General features: G+C 40.1%; 2 protein-coding genes across 6 annotated transcripts in view; both read left to right on the forward strand.

Moving 5' to 3' along the window:
- CSN7 (COP9 signalosome subunit 7) overlaps positions 1 to 10121 on the forward strand; it is a 38490-nt gene extending 28369 nt beyond the window's left edge. For all 5 annotated transcript variants that reach the window (XM_080276707.1, XM_080276705.1, XM_080276704.1 and 2 more), the window contains 2 exons: positions 2487 to 2597; positions 7240 to 10121. In XM_080276707.1, coding sequence (XP_080132833.1) covers positions 2487 to 2597; positions 7240 to 7386 — 258 coding nt within the window. In that variant the 3' untranslated portion in view covers positions 7387 to 10121. The remainder of the gene's footprint in view (positions 1 to 2486; positions 2598 to 7239) is intronic.
- Positions 10122 to 10635: 514 nt separating this feature from the next.
- Positions 10636 to 14552, forward strand: part of LOC145405374 (inactive phospholipase C-like protein 1) — a 454317-nt gene continuing 450400 nt past the window's right edge. The window contains exon 1 of the mRNA XM_080276781.1: positions 10636 to 10720. The gene's annotated coding sequence lies outside the window, so the exon portion shown is untranslated. The remainder of the gene's footprint in view (positions 10721 to 14552) is intronic.

The raw sequence follows: 14552 nt of genomic DNA on the forward strand, positions 1-14552 counted from the left end.
CCAAAACTTTCCTCATGAAATTAAAATCAGTTTTGAGTAATATTTGAAAAACCCCACTGTCATTACCCCATGAACTGGATGATGTCGGCATGCTGGCCTTTTTATTTGTATAATGGGGTATGGCAATGTACAGTATTAAAGGGATTGTTATGCAGAGTCTTCATAGATATTCTAGTAAAACATGCAAATTCAATTACTACATATTGTCATTTTAAGTTAATAATGCCCTAAACTCGTAAAAGAAAAAAAAGAAAGAAGGAAACTGGTCCCACTTCATTTCACAAACTTAAAAAAGTTTTTCATGATACAGTGCTGGTTGCAAATGCTAGACAAGAGCTTGGAAGACTGGTGCAGAATTTTGGTATGCCTGTGAGCTTCATACCTTGAAAGGAAATTTAGACAAGAGTAAAGTGATTGTTGAGAGATTATGGAGAAAGAAATTGGTGAGAGAGTTTAAGTCCCTGGGTGCAGTGATAGAAAAGAGAGGTAAATATGCAGAAGAAATGGCAAGTAGATCTGCACAGAAAAGAAAATGGCTAGTGCTGTGAAAGCTGTGGTAAGTAACAGAGGGCCAAGTGTGACAGCTGCAAGAGGCGTGCATAAAGGAGTTTTAGTGCCTACTTTAATATACAGATGTTAGACTATTTTGTGGCTTAAAAATGAAAAATCAAGAGTAAGTGCAGTGGAAGTGAGGCTGCTGAAGAATGTGTGTGGAGTGTGGAGAGTTGACAGGATAAGGAATAATGAGATTCATGAAAGATGTGGAGCAAGAAAGTCTGTGTACATCAGTCAAACAAAGTGTACATAAGTGGTATGGTCATGTGGAGAGAGTGGGTGTGAATGAAGGTGATAAGGGTATACCTGAGCAAGTTACAGTAGAAGGTATGGGTAGGCTTTGTAGACCAAAAAAATGTGGTCAACTATGTGTGGGCAGCAGTGAGACATGGAGAGAGATGAGGCAAGGGAACAGACAGCGGATCAAGCTAGTTGGAAGAGTTTTGTATGCAGAAGTGTCTTGACATTGAGTGACAAGCCAAATGGTTTCCTGTAAGCCAAGCAACCATTTACAACGCTGGGTGTTAACCATATAACCAAACCATACGTGCTCCCTACGTGTCAGCAAGTGGGTTGGTGGTGGGTTAATGCCCCTTCCTGTAAAACAAATAACTGAAAGTCAAATGGCCACCCCTTACAGGCTTATGGCATCAGGCAATAGATAGATAGATAGATAAAAGTGTATGATAAGGGTTTGATAACTTTGTTATTTCAGGTTGAAGTGATACTGTAGCTATCAGAGTGACTCGAGCTGATGTGTGATCTGAAGCTTATTAACCTGCCCCATCTCGGTAGACTTTTAACCATTGACCTCTCCCAATTTTGGCAGATTTTCTATTTATATTTTTTGGACTAAAATCTTCGCTCTTTTATGAGAAACATTGAAAATTCATAGAGAAAGCGCTCACCTGAGCTTTAAAAATCCCGGTACAGGTAACAGTACCCTCACCTGGCTGTTTTCTAAGGGGCCTGGCTCCAGAGAAGACATGTTCTGTGGGAGGGGTAACTATTCCAAGCCACTCATAATAGGTATTTATTTATTTATTTGATACGAATTTATATGTAGTACAAGAGCATATTGGTTTTCACACAGTAGTATAGGCGATATAACATTGTTTCACTCACCAAACACATCAGCATACCACACTTTTTTTTGGCGACATTACCTGATCATCATTTCTAACTGTTTCTTCCTCTAACGTTACGTAAACTTTGTCCTCCACATTGTCATCAATTGGGGAATCACCCTGGCCTTGAATTTCGTACCGTGGCGTGACATGTCTTTATTGGCTAGGTCACTGGTAACAGGTGAGTTGCCGAGACATTGGCGTGTGGGGGGGGGAGATCATGGGGGGTAAGGCATTGTCCCCTCCTGGCATCGGGTAGAGGAAGATGTCCTGTGTATAAGTACCAAAAATTGCGCGAAATTTGAAAAATGTGCAAATGATGGGCCTTGCAGTTACGGCGCATTTATATTCGTCAGCGGGAGTCACAGTGACAAAATGTTCGGATGTATATACTGTATACGTCAACAGGACATGGCTGGTTAAGTTTGGATGTGTATGCCTGTGAGGTGAAGTCAAGACTCTGGGGTTTGAATGGTGAGTGAAGTAGAGTGTGACCCATTCAGTTGAGCAGACTTTGGTTAGTTTCTCCTTGTGTGTTATTTATTTATTGCTTGGCACCCTACCTCTTTCCATCCTTGGGAGGGAAAAGAGGTTTGGATGATGATGAAAACTGTGAGAGTCTCAGCTTGGACTCTGATTCTGTTTACTTGTGGGTGAGTTTATCGCCTAAGAGTGATGATTGTGTGGCAGGTTAACACCTAAGAGTGATGATTGTGTGGCAGGTTAACACCTAAGAGTGATGATTGTGTGGCAGGTTAACAAGCTTGTATCCCTTTACATTAAAATATTCAAATATCTTCTCAGTCGTGGTGTGATACTTGTGACACAATGCTCTCCAACATTGACCAACTCATCACCCGTGCCAACTCAGACAAAGAACGGCACCTCAAGCATCGCAACTCACTGGAGACAGAGGTAAGGAAAGGTAACATGTGAAGTAATCTCAACTATAGTTCATTTACCTTTATTTATAGGGGGCTTTTCATTGTTTTTCAGCCTGTAGAACTTAGCATGGTGGCAGAACAAGAAATACACTAAGGCTCTGCTTTCTTTCCGTAGAAGTTTCGTTTGCCTAACATCATATTCTTATGTTGATTTCATCTAACAAGTCAGTATTCAGGCTAAAAAGATGGTAATGTTAAACCAAAATGAAGTTAAGAAGTAAAGCAATATCTCCAAAGCATTCCAATTGCAGCTTCCTGGTATTTGTGGTTTTCAGAGTATGAGGCAAGGTGGACCTAGAAGGAGATCAATATACTTTATGTGGTAAATGAGGGTAAGAAAGAGAGGTATAGGAGGTAATGAGGCAAGGGAACTGATAAGTGATTGAGCTGGCTTGATGAATTTTGTGGAGAAGTTTATGACAAAGGTTGGGTAGCCAGTTTTAACTTAACAATCATCTGATTAAGTCTGTCAGATGGGTGAGCGTGAAGCTACATGCGGAATGTTTTTTTGATGTTATTAGGTGGAGCCAGGATTCTGGGGCCTTGATTGGTGAGTGAATGAGAGTGCGGCTCATTCATTTTGGCAAACTTCAGTTAGTATCTCATTCTTGTCAATTTTCTTCTGGCTCTATAGACACCACCTCACCTCACTTTGGGATGGAAAAATAGGTCTGAATGATGATGTTGACCTAATAATCTTCTTGTGAATTCTTTTATTGTATCTACAATGAACATGCAGTTTTGGAAATGGTGGTTATTTTCTACGTATAATATTGCATGTTCTTCTCTCATTTTTGGCAAGATTTGAACAGGTGATCATGGTGGCAGAAAATTATATACAGTATTACGGTTTTATCGGACTTCCTTTGCTGTGATTTCAGGTGCTTCATCCCCCATGTTCCATTTAATTTGTGTTCGGCATGTCTGTTATTGAGACACCTGGTGGTTTTGTGTTGTAAAACACCAGTTAGAATGATAGTTACATGTCTGACATCCTTAGGTCTGAATATCCAAGAGGAAACTGGAGCTTTTTATAAATATATTATCACCAAGAGTGTAAATTTGGTAATCGATCATTAAATGTTCTGAACTGCAGTAGCCTAACCCAAGGCTTTTCTGTCTCAAGAGGGTATTGTGGGACTGGTCAGAAATCTTATTCACATATCATTTTTTCAAACTTCTCTTTTCACTGCAGATTTTTCATATATCAAGTTGTTCATTATCAGCTAAGACATTATTAACTCACAGAATCCAGGCAGTATAATTTTTATTTTATTCTTGCAGCTGCCAGATGGTTTTATGCAGTGTAGGAAGGGCCTTTTTTATGGAGGGGGTTTGTTGATGCTGCCCTTAGCCCCTTGACATAGAAAGTCTCTCCGAAGTTGAATACACTCAGGAGATTTTTTTTTTTTTTTTAAATGTGAGGAAGAAGGAACCAAAGGCCATGAGTCTGCAATAACTGTTCCCTCCTACAGAGAAACAAAATACAAGAGAGAGCCAAATTCAAGATCCAATTATTTCGAGATGCCTGGACACACTGCGTTTGAAAGAGTGGAGATCATAGGAAGCAGGAAATACAGACAGAGGGAGACAGTTCCAGAGTTGACCTGTTGCATAAATGAAGGACTGGGAGTAACGGTTGACTCTTGCATTAGAGAGTTGGACAGAAAAGGGATGAGAGTTTGCTGCGAGGCGGGTGCTACACGCCCGTCGTATAGGTGGAGGAATGCATGCAGACAGTTCAGAGGAGCAGTGACCATTGAAGTAACGATAGAAAAGAGATAAAGATGCAACAGTGCGGCGAAGAGACAGAAGTTGAAGGGAGTCAGTAAGAGGAGGAGAGTTAATGAGACGAAAAGCCTTTGACTCCACCCTATTGAGAAGAGCTGTATGTTGGGAACCTCCCCACACATGAGAGTTGTACTCCACACAGGGTCGGATAAAACCCGTGTATAGAGTCAACAGTTGTGCAGGGGTAAAGAAGGAATGGAGTCAGCTTAGCACACCTAATCTCTTAGAAGCCGATTTTACAAGAGATGTATATGATCTTTCAGAGACAAGTCCTGAGTAAATGAAACCCCAAGCAAGTTCAAGGATGATGCAGAATTAAGCTGAATATTATTAAACATTAGTGGGTACACCTGTGGAAGATTTTGTCGGGTTGATAGGTGTAAGAACTGAGTCTTTGATGCATTAAAAACAACAAGATTATTTTTACCCCAGTCAGAGATACGAGCCAAGTCAGACATTAGGTGTGCCATAGACTCATTCCTTGTTTGTTGAAGTAACTGCTGAGATGGACGTTATGGGAACCGAATGGAAAGGTGAAGAGTGGAGTCATCAGTGTATGAGTGGATAGGGTTAGTTGTACAGCGTAGAAGGACATTGATGAATAAAAGGAAGAGAGTTGGTGATAGGACAGAGCCCTGAGGAACACCACTGTTGATAAATCTAGGAGAAGAACGATGGCCATCTACAACAGCGGCTATAGAACGACCAGAAAGGAAGCTAGAGATGAAGGCACAGATAGAAGGATAGAAACCGTAAGAGGGCAGTTTGGAAATTAAAGATTTATGCCAGACTCGATCAAAAGCCTTTGAGATGTCAAGTGCAATGGCAAAGCTTTCTCCAAAGTCCCGAAAGGAGGATGACCAGGAGTCTGAATGGTAGGTGAGAAGATCGCCAGTGGAGCGTCGCTGATGGAACCCATACTGACGATCAGAAAGAAGGTTGTAATAGGAAAGATGCTTTAAAATTTTTCTATTAAGAATTGACTCGAAAACTTTTGAGATACAGGATGTTAAAGCAATTGGATGATAGTTAGAGGGTTGGGAATGGTCACCCTTCTTCGGGACTGGCTGAATGAGAGCAAACTTCTAGCAAGAAGGAAAGGTACAAGTTGATAGACAAAGGCGAAAGAGTTTGGTTAGGCAGGGTGTAAACACAGAAGCACAGTGAGAACAACAGGAGGGTCTCCATCAGGCCCATATGCCATGTTAGTATTGTGACCTGTGATGGCAGAAAATACATCAGCTTTAGAAATTTTAATGTCAGGCATGAGGAAGTGAGAGGGGGGAACAGCACCGGAATTGTCTAAGGTGGAATTGGAGGAGAAAGTCTGAGCGAAGAGATCTGCTTTATCAGTAGAAGATGCTTTGACCTCTTTCAGGAATTCCCCTTAGAAGGAGTAAGAATGACAATCATCCAGGTTCTTTGTCTTTACATATCTCTCATCATCTCTCATGTCTACTGTTTCAGTAATAAATTAAACAACTCATGTCATCTACAGTATTTAGCTGAAGGTCTGCCCTCTCCAGTATATACCAGTTATTTCTCTTTCATATACTGCAAATAGTATACTTTTTTTTTTTTTTTTTTTTTTTTTTTTTTTTTAATACACTCAATCCTTGTAAACCGCATGTTTATAAACCACAGATTCGTAAACCGCGGCAAAGTGGCTGTCAGACTGCCAGCACACTTAAACTGCTGTTAAGTCACGAAAATCGCGGATCTAGGCACCGAAGTGGGCCTTTTCCGAGGAGAATCGTAAACTGCGGCATTCAATTTGATAACTGCGACCCAACAACCAATCACCACTTGTCCCTGGTGGCAAATGTGCATACTAATGCCGCCATGTCGTTGTTGTTCTGCCCGCCAACCCGCACAGTACAGAGCATCGCCGTGCGGTACGAGAGCTACCTGCCTTTTTTTGTGTACTTTCCCCCCACCTTCTACCTTCCATGGACCCTCCCGAACCCCCGAAGAAGCGCTCTAAGCACTATGGCATCAAGAAGCAGCCGCCGTTGTCGTACAGTCAACGTTTGGAGCTCATTTGTCGTGTTGAGAAGGGAGAGAAGTTTGCAACCTGGCGAAAGAATCTGGGAGGAACGAGTCGACGAATCTGAGCCTGAACCACAGCCTGGCCCTTCACACACTGAGGACGTGGATGACGTAGCATCAGTCATCTCTGAGGCAGACTTTGAGGGCTTCCTGAGGGAGGCTGAGGAGCTGAAGAAGGGAGAACAGCATGAGGGAGCACCCCCACCTCATGCTGAGAGGTTCTAAGTTCTTCGCAACACCACTCCACTTCATTCACTTAAGCAATATCGTCATAAGATTAAGGTGAGATCCCTTAACATTGCTTATTTCTATTAAATATATTCATTGAATATTCCTAAATTTGTATGTTTGTGTTTGATGGTGCCAAGATAGGTGTAGGTAGGGTGCTTTGGGGAGTGGTTGGCCAAAGTCCAGACCCTTATTAATTTTTCACATAAGAGTTATTATTTATAAACCACGGATTTTGTAAACCGTGGCAGTGGTCCAGACCCAAATTGCTGCTGTTTACGAGGATTGAGTGTACTCTCTTCCATTCTGTCTACATTTCCTGCTCATTCCAGTGTTTTCTTTAATTTTTAGTAACCAGTCTTTCAATTTACTTGTATTTGTGTTTCAGTCTTTTATTGTCCTATCAGGAATGTAGAGGCATAGGGCTGGGGCACTCATTCTCAACCTATATAGCAAGATTGACCGGTTGTTGTTCCTTTTGTGGCATTATGTGAGCCTGTTGCCTAGTAGTTGGTGTTCCTAGCTTACATCTTGCCTGTTGGCAGGTGCTGAACATCAAGGCTTCACTCAAGTCACAGGTTCAGGAGGGTGATGAGGCGCTAGTTTCTGATTCCCGTGACCATGACAAGAAGCGCCCACCGAAGAAGGGTATCCGGGCATCATCTGCAAAGTTCTGGCCAAAGAGTTCATAACATTGTCCATAGAGCACCTCCTTAAGAAATTTATATGATTAGTTGTTTGTACTACACTAGAATACTCTCCTTCAATTCATTTACAACATTTTTATTTCATCAGACACTATTTGTAGTTTCTCTTACTTATTGGTTTTTCTTTTCTTATTTCTCTTTCCCACCAACCCCATTGAAACAGTGGGATGATGATACTGTAAATTATTTATATTTTACAGTGTGTTTTGAAGGTTTGTTTTGAAAAGTTTTAATGTTGGATTATGAATTCTGTTTATTTTCTTTCAAGCTGTAGTGTTACTTTCTTCCTGGTTATCAGGTAAAATTTCATGTAGCAGTTTTTATTATTTTTTATTATTGTAATTATTACTACTAACCAGTAAGCTTAGATAAGCTTTGTTCTGTGATCTTGTAGATAGCCAACTCCAGAAAATTTGTTGTTATGAAAGTTGGCCATTAGTGATGTGCATCATTAAGAGCTAGCAGATCTGAAGAACATTACAGTGTGTTTGGAAGCAGTTGTAGGGTCTTACCATCAAGAGTTGACAAGTTTAAAAGATCCAAAGAGTATGTAATGTATGACCGAATGCATCTACCCATTTGTTTTCATTTATTATCTTTTGGTAACTAACTCTTCCTTAAATGTTTTGCAGTACAGTAAGATGAGGATGCTTTTCTGTGGCATTACTTGTAATGAAATCATTGTCCTCACAGAAGATGCAGAACCCCTTCAGCTTGCTTACCACTTGTTGAGGAAGGCTGAGGGACATTGCTAACACCAGTAAGAACATAAATGTTGTAATGAAGCTTATGTTGGTAATGTATTTGCTAGTATCACAGTCGATCAATTTATCTTTCATTTGTAGCTGAGCATATTTTGTTTTGACAGTGCAGTACTGTCTTCCAGTTTTTGTAGGAAATAAAAGTGAATCCAGTATGGCTTTGTATTGTTCCAATTTCATGTATAGTCAGTTGTACAGTTCTCAGTTTGTCTTTGTACTTCTTGCTTTTGTAACTCATTTATCCCTAATAATACATTAATATTCAGTGAGACAGGAGTGAATAAAATAATATGATGGCAGCCATTATACAAGAGGAACTCATCATTTTGAAGTAACAAAATAATAGTGTATTGCTAGGGATGATTGTGTAGCTACCTTTTGAGTTGTTGAATTGTCCTTTTCAGACAACTCGCCCCAGATAGGGTGGTCATGCCATAAATTTCCAGTCATCTTTATACTGTGATTATACGTCTTTCCTGCTTTCGCATCCATATACAACTTGTTTCATTCATCTCTTCTAAAGCTAAGATGATCCCCTTAAAAATATAATTTGTATTGGATATTTTCTTTAGGTGCTGGAAATCTAATCTAATTGCCAGCCTTATCTATCTATCTATGTATTGCCAGACGCCACAATCCCACAAGGGTTGGCTATTTGACTTTGAGTTATTTGTTTCCACCAACCCACTTTCTGACACATAGAGAGCACGTATGGTTTGGTTATATGGTTACCACCCAGCGTTGTAAATGGTTTCTAGGCATACAGGAAACCATTTGGCATGTCACTTAGTGTAAAGCCATCTGTAAAGGAAAGAAAAGCAATAAGAAGTGACCTGTCTTCTATATCAGCCTCTCGAAGTCATCACCTCCCTCCCAGACAAGCCATATTCATCATACCTGAACAGTGGCAGGTCATCCTTATGTTTTTGTCTCTTAAATAGTTCAGTACCATACTGTAAATATGTGTCATGTTCACAATGCCATCAATTGTTTAAATGGAAGGATTATACCCACATACTGATTTGGTAAATATTCTGAAGATACTGTACTACAAAATCAGCCAAACTTGAACTCTTCAGGTATGGCTGTAAAGTAGCTGCAGCAAGTGCTTGCTTTATGATTGGGATGCATTTTTGACAAACTGATTGTACCAATAACGAACTTAATGTTGTAGAGATCGTAAGGTGTGAAAACTGGTCAGATAAGAAGAAATTGTGTCTTGCATTTATCATAAAAGCAAAAAAAAATAGTAAAAGGGAAAGGATTCTAAATTTTTATTGACTGTGTAAACTAATGATTGCACACTAAGCGATCTTGTAACCAGGGTGTGCTGCATCTGAGAAGCTGGTATTGCAGAAGTACAGTGGGTTTGCTTTTGTGCAAAGTTGATAATTATGACACATCTTTTTAATAACATGCAGGCATATGCCATTAGTCTTTATATATATAGTAAGTCCTTGTTTTATATCACCTTTTTTACTTTCTTTTTTTTTATGTTGAGCTTATAGTTATTCACAAAATTTTACTAAAACATTTAATACATGTACCAGTGTGGGTTACATTTCTTAATCTCTTCCGATACTGTAGCGTAGACCTACCATCAGCCAGGTATTTATTATCAGCCAACTGGGCTGCTGCATGTATTCTTTTGTGGTTGTGTATTTTATCCAGTTTTGATACTGCATTGAGTATCAAGATATGCCACACTTTATTCTACCTCGCATATGAACGTTCTTAATTGCACTGTTACTCCTTCCCTCAGTCATCCACTTTCCTATCACAGTTGCCTCACTTTTTAAATAAGCTGAGAGATCAGCCACGAGTCTTCAGTTGTGATCATGACTTGTCGGTTTTGTGTGCTGATCTGTTAGCTTTTTACTGTGAATTATACAAAATTTTGTATGCAGCCATACATCATTATATTTATATCACATGCAAATAAAGATAGCACCATTGAGACCACAAGTATACTTCATCAGTGTTATGCCTGTAAGTGTATACAGTATTGTTTCATTCATTTCATTCATTCATCATCCAATCCTACATTGCTCCATGAGGAGCATAGGAGCTCGGGGCTAGGCAACTTGGTCCTGATGTTTAAGGTGAGAGTGACCAGCCTCACTCATCCCTGAGTGGCATTACGTGAGCAATAAACCCCAACCATCCCTTGGATATATATACCATCACTGGCTCAATCCTATTGGAGCGCTGTTATTACCTACTAAACCACCAGGCACCAAAACTTGGTTATATGGTTACCATCCAGTGTAGTAAATGGTTTCCTGGTGTACACAAAACCATTTGGCTTGTCACTCAGTGTAGAATCACCCACAGGCAAAAGGAAGAGGAAAGAATGAAGGAAAGAAAGAGAAGGAGTGTAAAGTTACCTGTAGACAAGGAGGAGGAAAGGATGAAGGAAAGAAAGATGGAAAAGGATAGAAGGAGAGAAGGATGGAGGAGAGGAATGGGCAGGCACCTGAGAGCAGCACAACATCGAGTGAGTGGATGGTGAGCACCCCCACCTCGATAAGTTGACCCTGCGGAAGGCAGAATTTCCGGTAAGTCAAACTCTGACCAAGGTGTGACTTTAGCATTTATTCAAAGGGTTACATTTTAGTTTCTTATATTCCAAGTGCTACATTTTAGACTAGTATATTCCAAAGGTTACATTTTAGTTTAATTGATTGTAAGGTGAAGTAAATAAGTGCAGAACTTTACATAATTAAGTGACTGATGCACCTTCCACCTGTGCAACCTATCCTAACCTAGTCTGTGACATGCACTGAATTGTTATTATTTATTTTTATTGCCTTATAAATGCTTGTTTAGTTTAGTGTTAATAAACAAGTAATCGCATACAATCTGCAATTATTGGGGGGTAATATATATACAGTACAATATTTGCAATTATTTCCGGTTAGAAAATTCAGAAAGATGAACTACCTTAGCGCCCCACATAGTTCAACTAATGAAGAGTTTACTGTACAGTGATTATTCAAGTATATAGGTGAAATATGCTTACATACTGAAAATTGTATATATTGGGAGGTTGTAACATTTTCAGTCTAGCCTGGACCTTCTTCAACTATGGTGGGGGGAGGGTGGAAGCAAATGGGTGAGCTGTAATATGTAGAAGTAAAGGGGAAACTGAAAGATGAAATAAATAGAGGAGGGTGGTTGAAGGGTAAAGACTGCCTATGCAGAGAAAATTGTTTTCAGACAGCATAACATCCTTCACTCCAGAACAGACAAGTAACATTAGCAAGAAAAGAGAAAAAAAAGATCTTTATGGGCACAAAGCTGGATGGCATCAGCAACCTACCCTTGAAACATTTAGGACCTCTCAGCTCTTCAATCACCAGTACACATCCATTTAATCATTATCAATTCTGCTTGTTTGAGCCTACGAATATCCTCCTCCTATATCGCCCAGGTCTTGCTGTACAGCATTATCCAATAGGTACTGCATACAGTGACCCTTTAGCACAGAGGGAGCACGCTCTCAATGTCAGGAGAGGCAACAGCTCCCGGAACTTCCTCTAGCCACTCCTTACCCTAGCCACAGAGGTAGCTCCAGCCCCATGTCCTGCACATAGGTAGTATCTTCAAAAAGTTCTCAGCCTCACCCAGAAATGAGGGGAGTAACCACTCATCTTAAATATCAGGACCAACTGCCTAGCCCCGGGCTCCTATGCTCCTCATGGGGCAACGTAGGATTGGATGATGGATGGATGGATATATATATATATATATATATATATATATATATATATATATATATATACAGTATATATATATATGCATATATATATATGGTATATATATATATGTGTGTGTGTATGTATATAAAATGTGAATCAAATTATATATATATATATATATATATATATATATTCACTCATCTTAAATGTCAGGACCAGCTGCCTAGCCCCGGGCTCCTACGCTCCTCATGGGGCAACGTAGGATTGGATGATGGATGGATGGATATATATATATATATATATGTGTGTGTATGTATATAAAATGCGAATCAAATACAGTACTATGAAAGCATGCCTATAGATGCAGGTGTAAAAGGGATGCCATTGCATATCTCCTCAAATTTTGTACTAGTGCTGCATAGCACATTTGTGATGCATTCATGATGAGATATGGAGAGGGGGCAAAAATTCCCCATTTGCCCCCTCACTAAAATTTTTTTCACTGAGAACCTAGGCCCAGGAGAATGGATGGAACTAGTTATTTTTAGAAGCTGATAAAGGGGAAGACCCTGGAGTTCAGACCAGTTACCTTTGCAACTGGGTTGATAGGTGGAGGATGGGGTGCTGAGTCCCCTTCCAACAACTATAGCAATACCCCAGATGCAGCAACCCTGGGATACAATGTGATATACCATCATCTTGTAAGTGATATTAACTAATTAGACGATGGAGTGACCATCTGGTACATGTAAAGCGCATCTTTAAAAAAAAAAAAAAAAGTGCAGATTAATAGATGTGCGAGGTGGAGCCAGGATTCTGAGGGCTTGAATGATATCTGAATGACGATGGCTTGTTTCACTGGTCATAATGCTAGGTATCCTACTCTCATACTTTTCCTTTTTCTGTGCTTCTGCTGCCTACTTCGCCCATATCTAGGGGGGAAAAGGGGTCAGTATGATGAATGAATAGGTTTACCAATTCCTTCATTTAATAAAAGCATCTTAAAGTCTTACCTGGTATACACCATTTCAAAGAGAAAATATCACAAATAGTTCCTTCACCACATTAACAGTTACCAGTAGTACTTCTTACCTCTTGTCTAGTACTATTAAACTGCTTTTTACCCCATTCCCAGGACTCTAATACAGCAAGCTTTCCCGGGATATTAAAATATGGGATGCCAAACCCTTGTCATGCCCTTCATATGAGTTTGAACCAACTTGATCCCCTGTCACTTCGTTTGCCTTCATTAATTTTGCTACTGTGCTGTCTTTCACACTCACTTGTCACATTATCTGTCCACCTCTTTGGCTTATCATGCCACCTTCTGTCATCAGAGTCACATATAGTGTACACCCATTTTACCACTATATGGGTGTTGTGCGTTATACCTTCTGCCCATTTCCCAACACTACATAAACCCATTCTTTCCATATGAGAAGGCGGCTCCTGGTGTGATTTGGTGGTAAATGGAGAAACACCTGAATTAGTAAAATGAATTACTTCGGTCCATGATTAGTGAGGTAAATGAAGGAAATGGAAAACAGAGTGGTTTAGGAGAGAAAGGTGGTTGATGATACGGTCTTGATATGAAACACGAGTTTTTGAAGGTATGTAAGCAGATGACAGGTGGAGAGAGAGGAGTGGGTGGGAAGGCTAGCATGGTGATTGAGCAGAGCAGGCTGAATGGCATGGATTGTTCTCAGAAAATCAAATGCGGGAGTAGAAATGGACGGAGAGAGGAGGGAGGGAGGAATGATCGTTATTAAGGAGCACCAGGGATCGGCTGGAATGGTGGTTATTGGGGGGGTCATGATGAGGAAAGGGAGTATCTCTCTCTCTCTCTCTCTATTATGGGTGAGATGGGCTGAAAACAGTGTTATGAACGATACCGTTCAAAACTCTCTTGTCCTTTACTCTCCTTCATAATCACAGCAGCTTCACACCTCGTAAGTATGGCATTCTTAGCTTCCATTAAGTTCCCAGTTCGTGTACTGTGCCTCAAAATAAAGCCAGCCGAAGGACGGGTTGTTAGAAAACTCCTCCGCAAATGGAGTTACACATCTTTTTTCATTTAAGCTACTTGAGTCGTACAGTGAATGGCTGATTAAAACATCGAATCAGAGCAACGTTACATCAAAGGTCACTGTCGCCGAATACCCATGTAAGAACAGTGAAATTCCAAATATATTCTTACAAACTGAAAGAAGGTAATTTTGGTGCATATGCAATAAAAATAGTTAAGCGTTGTATTTTGACTGCAGAAAGTGGTTTGATAACAATACATACAGTATATTTATGGGTATTTGCCTGTAACCCACAGGACGCGTTGATTACCGACAATCTCGCGGACGGGACGCATCGGTGCATCAAACATTTATATCTATGGAAAACCTAACGACCAACCTAACTTTCTCTAAATGGGAGGCTTCACCCTCAGACCCTCTTAATTCTAACCACCTAAGATTGCCACTCAACCTAACCTTAGAGCGCCCAGAGGCCAAATCCCAGTCGTCTTAACATACTGAACATAATCTAATAATCCTAACTTAACCTATCCTAACCTAACGTTACCTATCTAACTTAACTGAAATTATCCAAACTTAACATTTCGGGACCAGGTAAAGAATTTGAAATTATATCAAAAGCAAGACGTGCGTTTGGAGTTAGTACGCCGAAGCGTGCGTTT

The sequence above is a fragment of the Coenobita brevimanus genome, chromosome 66 (genome assembly GCF_032717465.1).
Source record: "Coenobita brevimanus isolate Jiangsu-jjx chromosome 66, ASM3271746v2, whole genome shotgun sequence".
Lineage (NCBI taxonomy): Eukaryota > Metazoa > Arthropoda > Malacostraca > Decapoda > Coenobitidae > Coenobita > Coenobita brevimanus.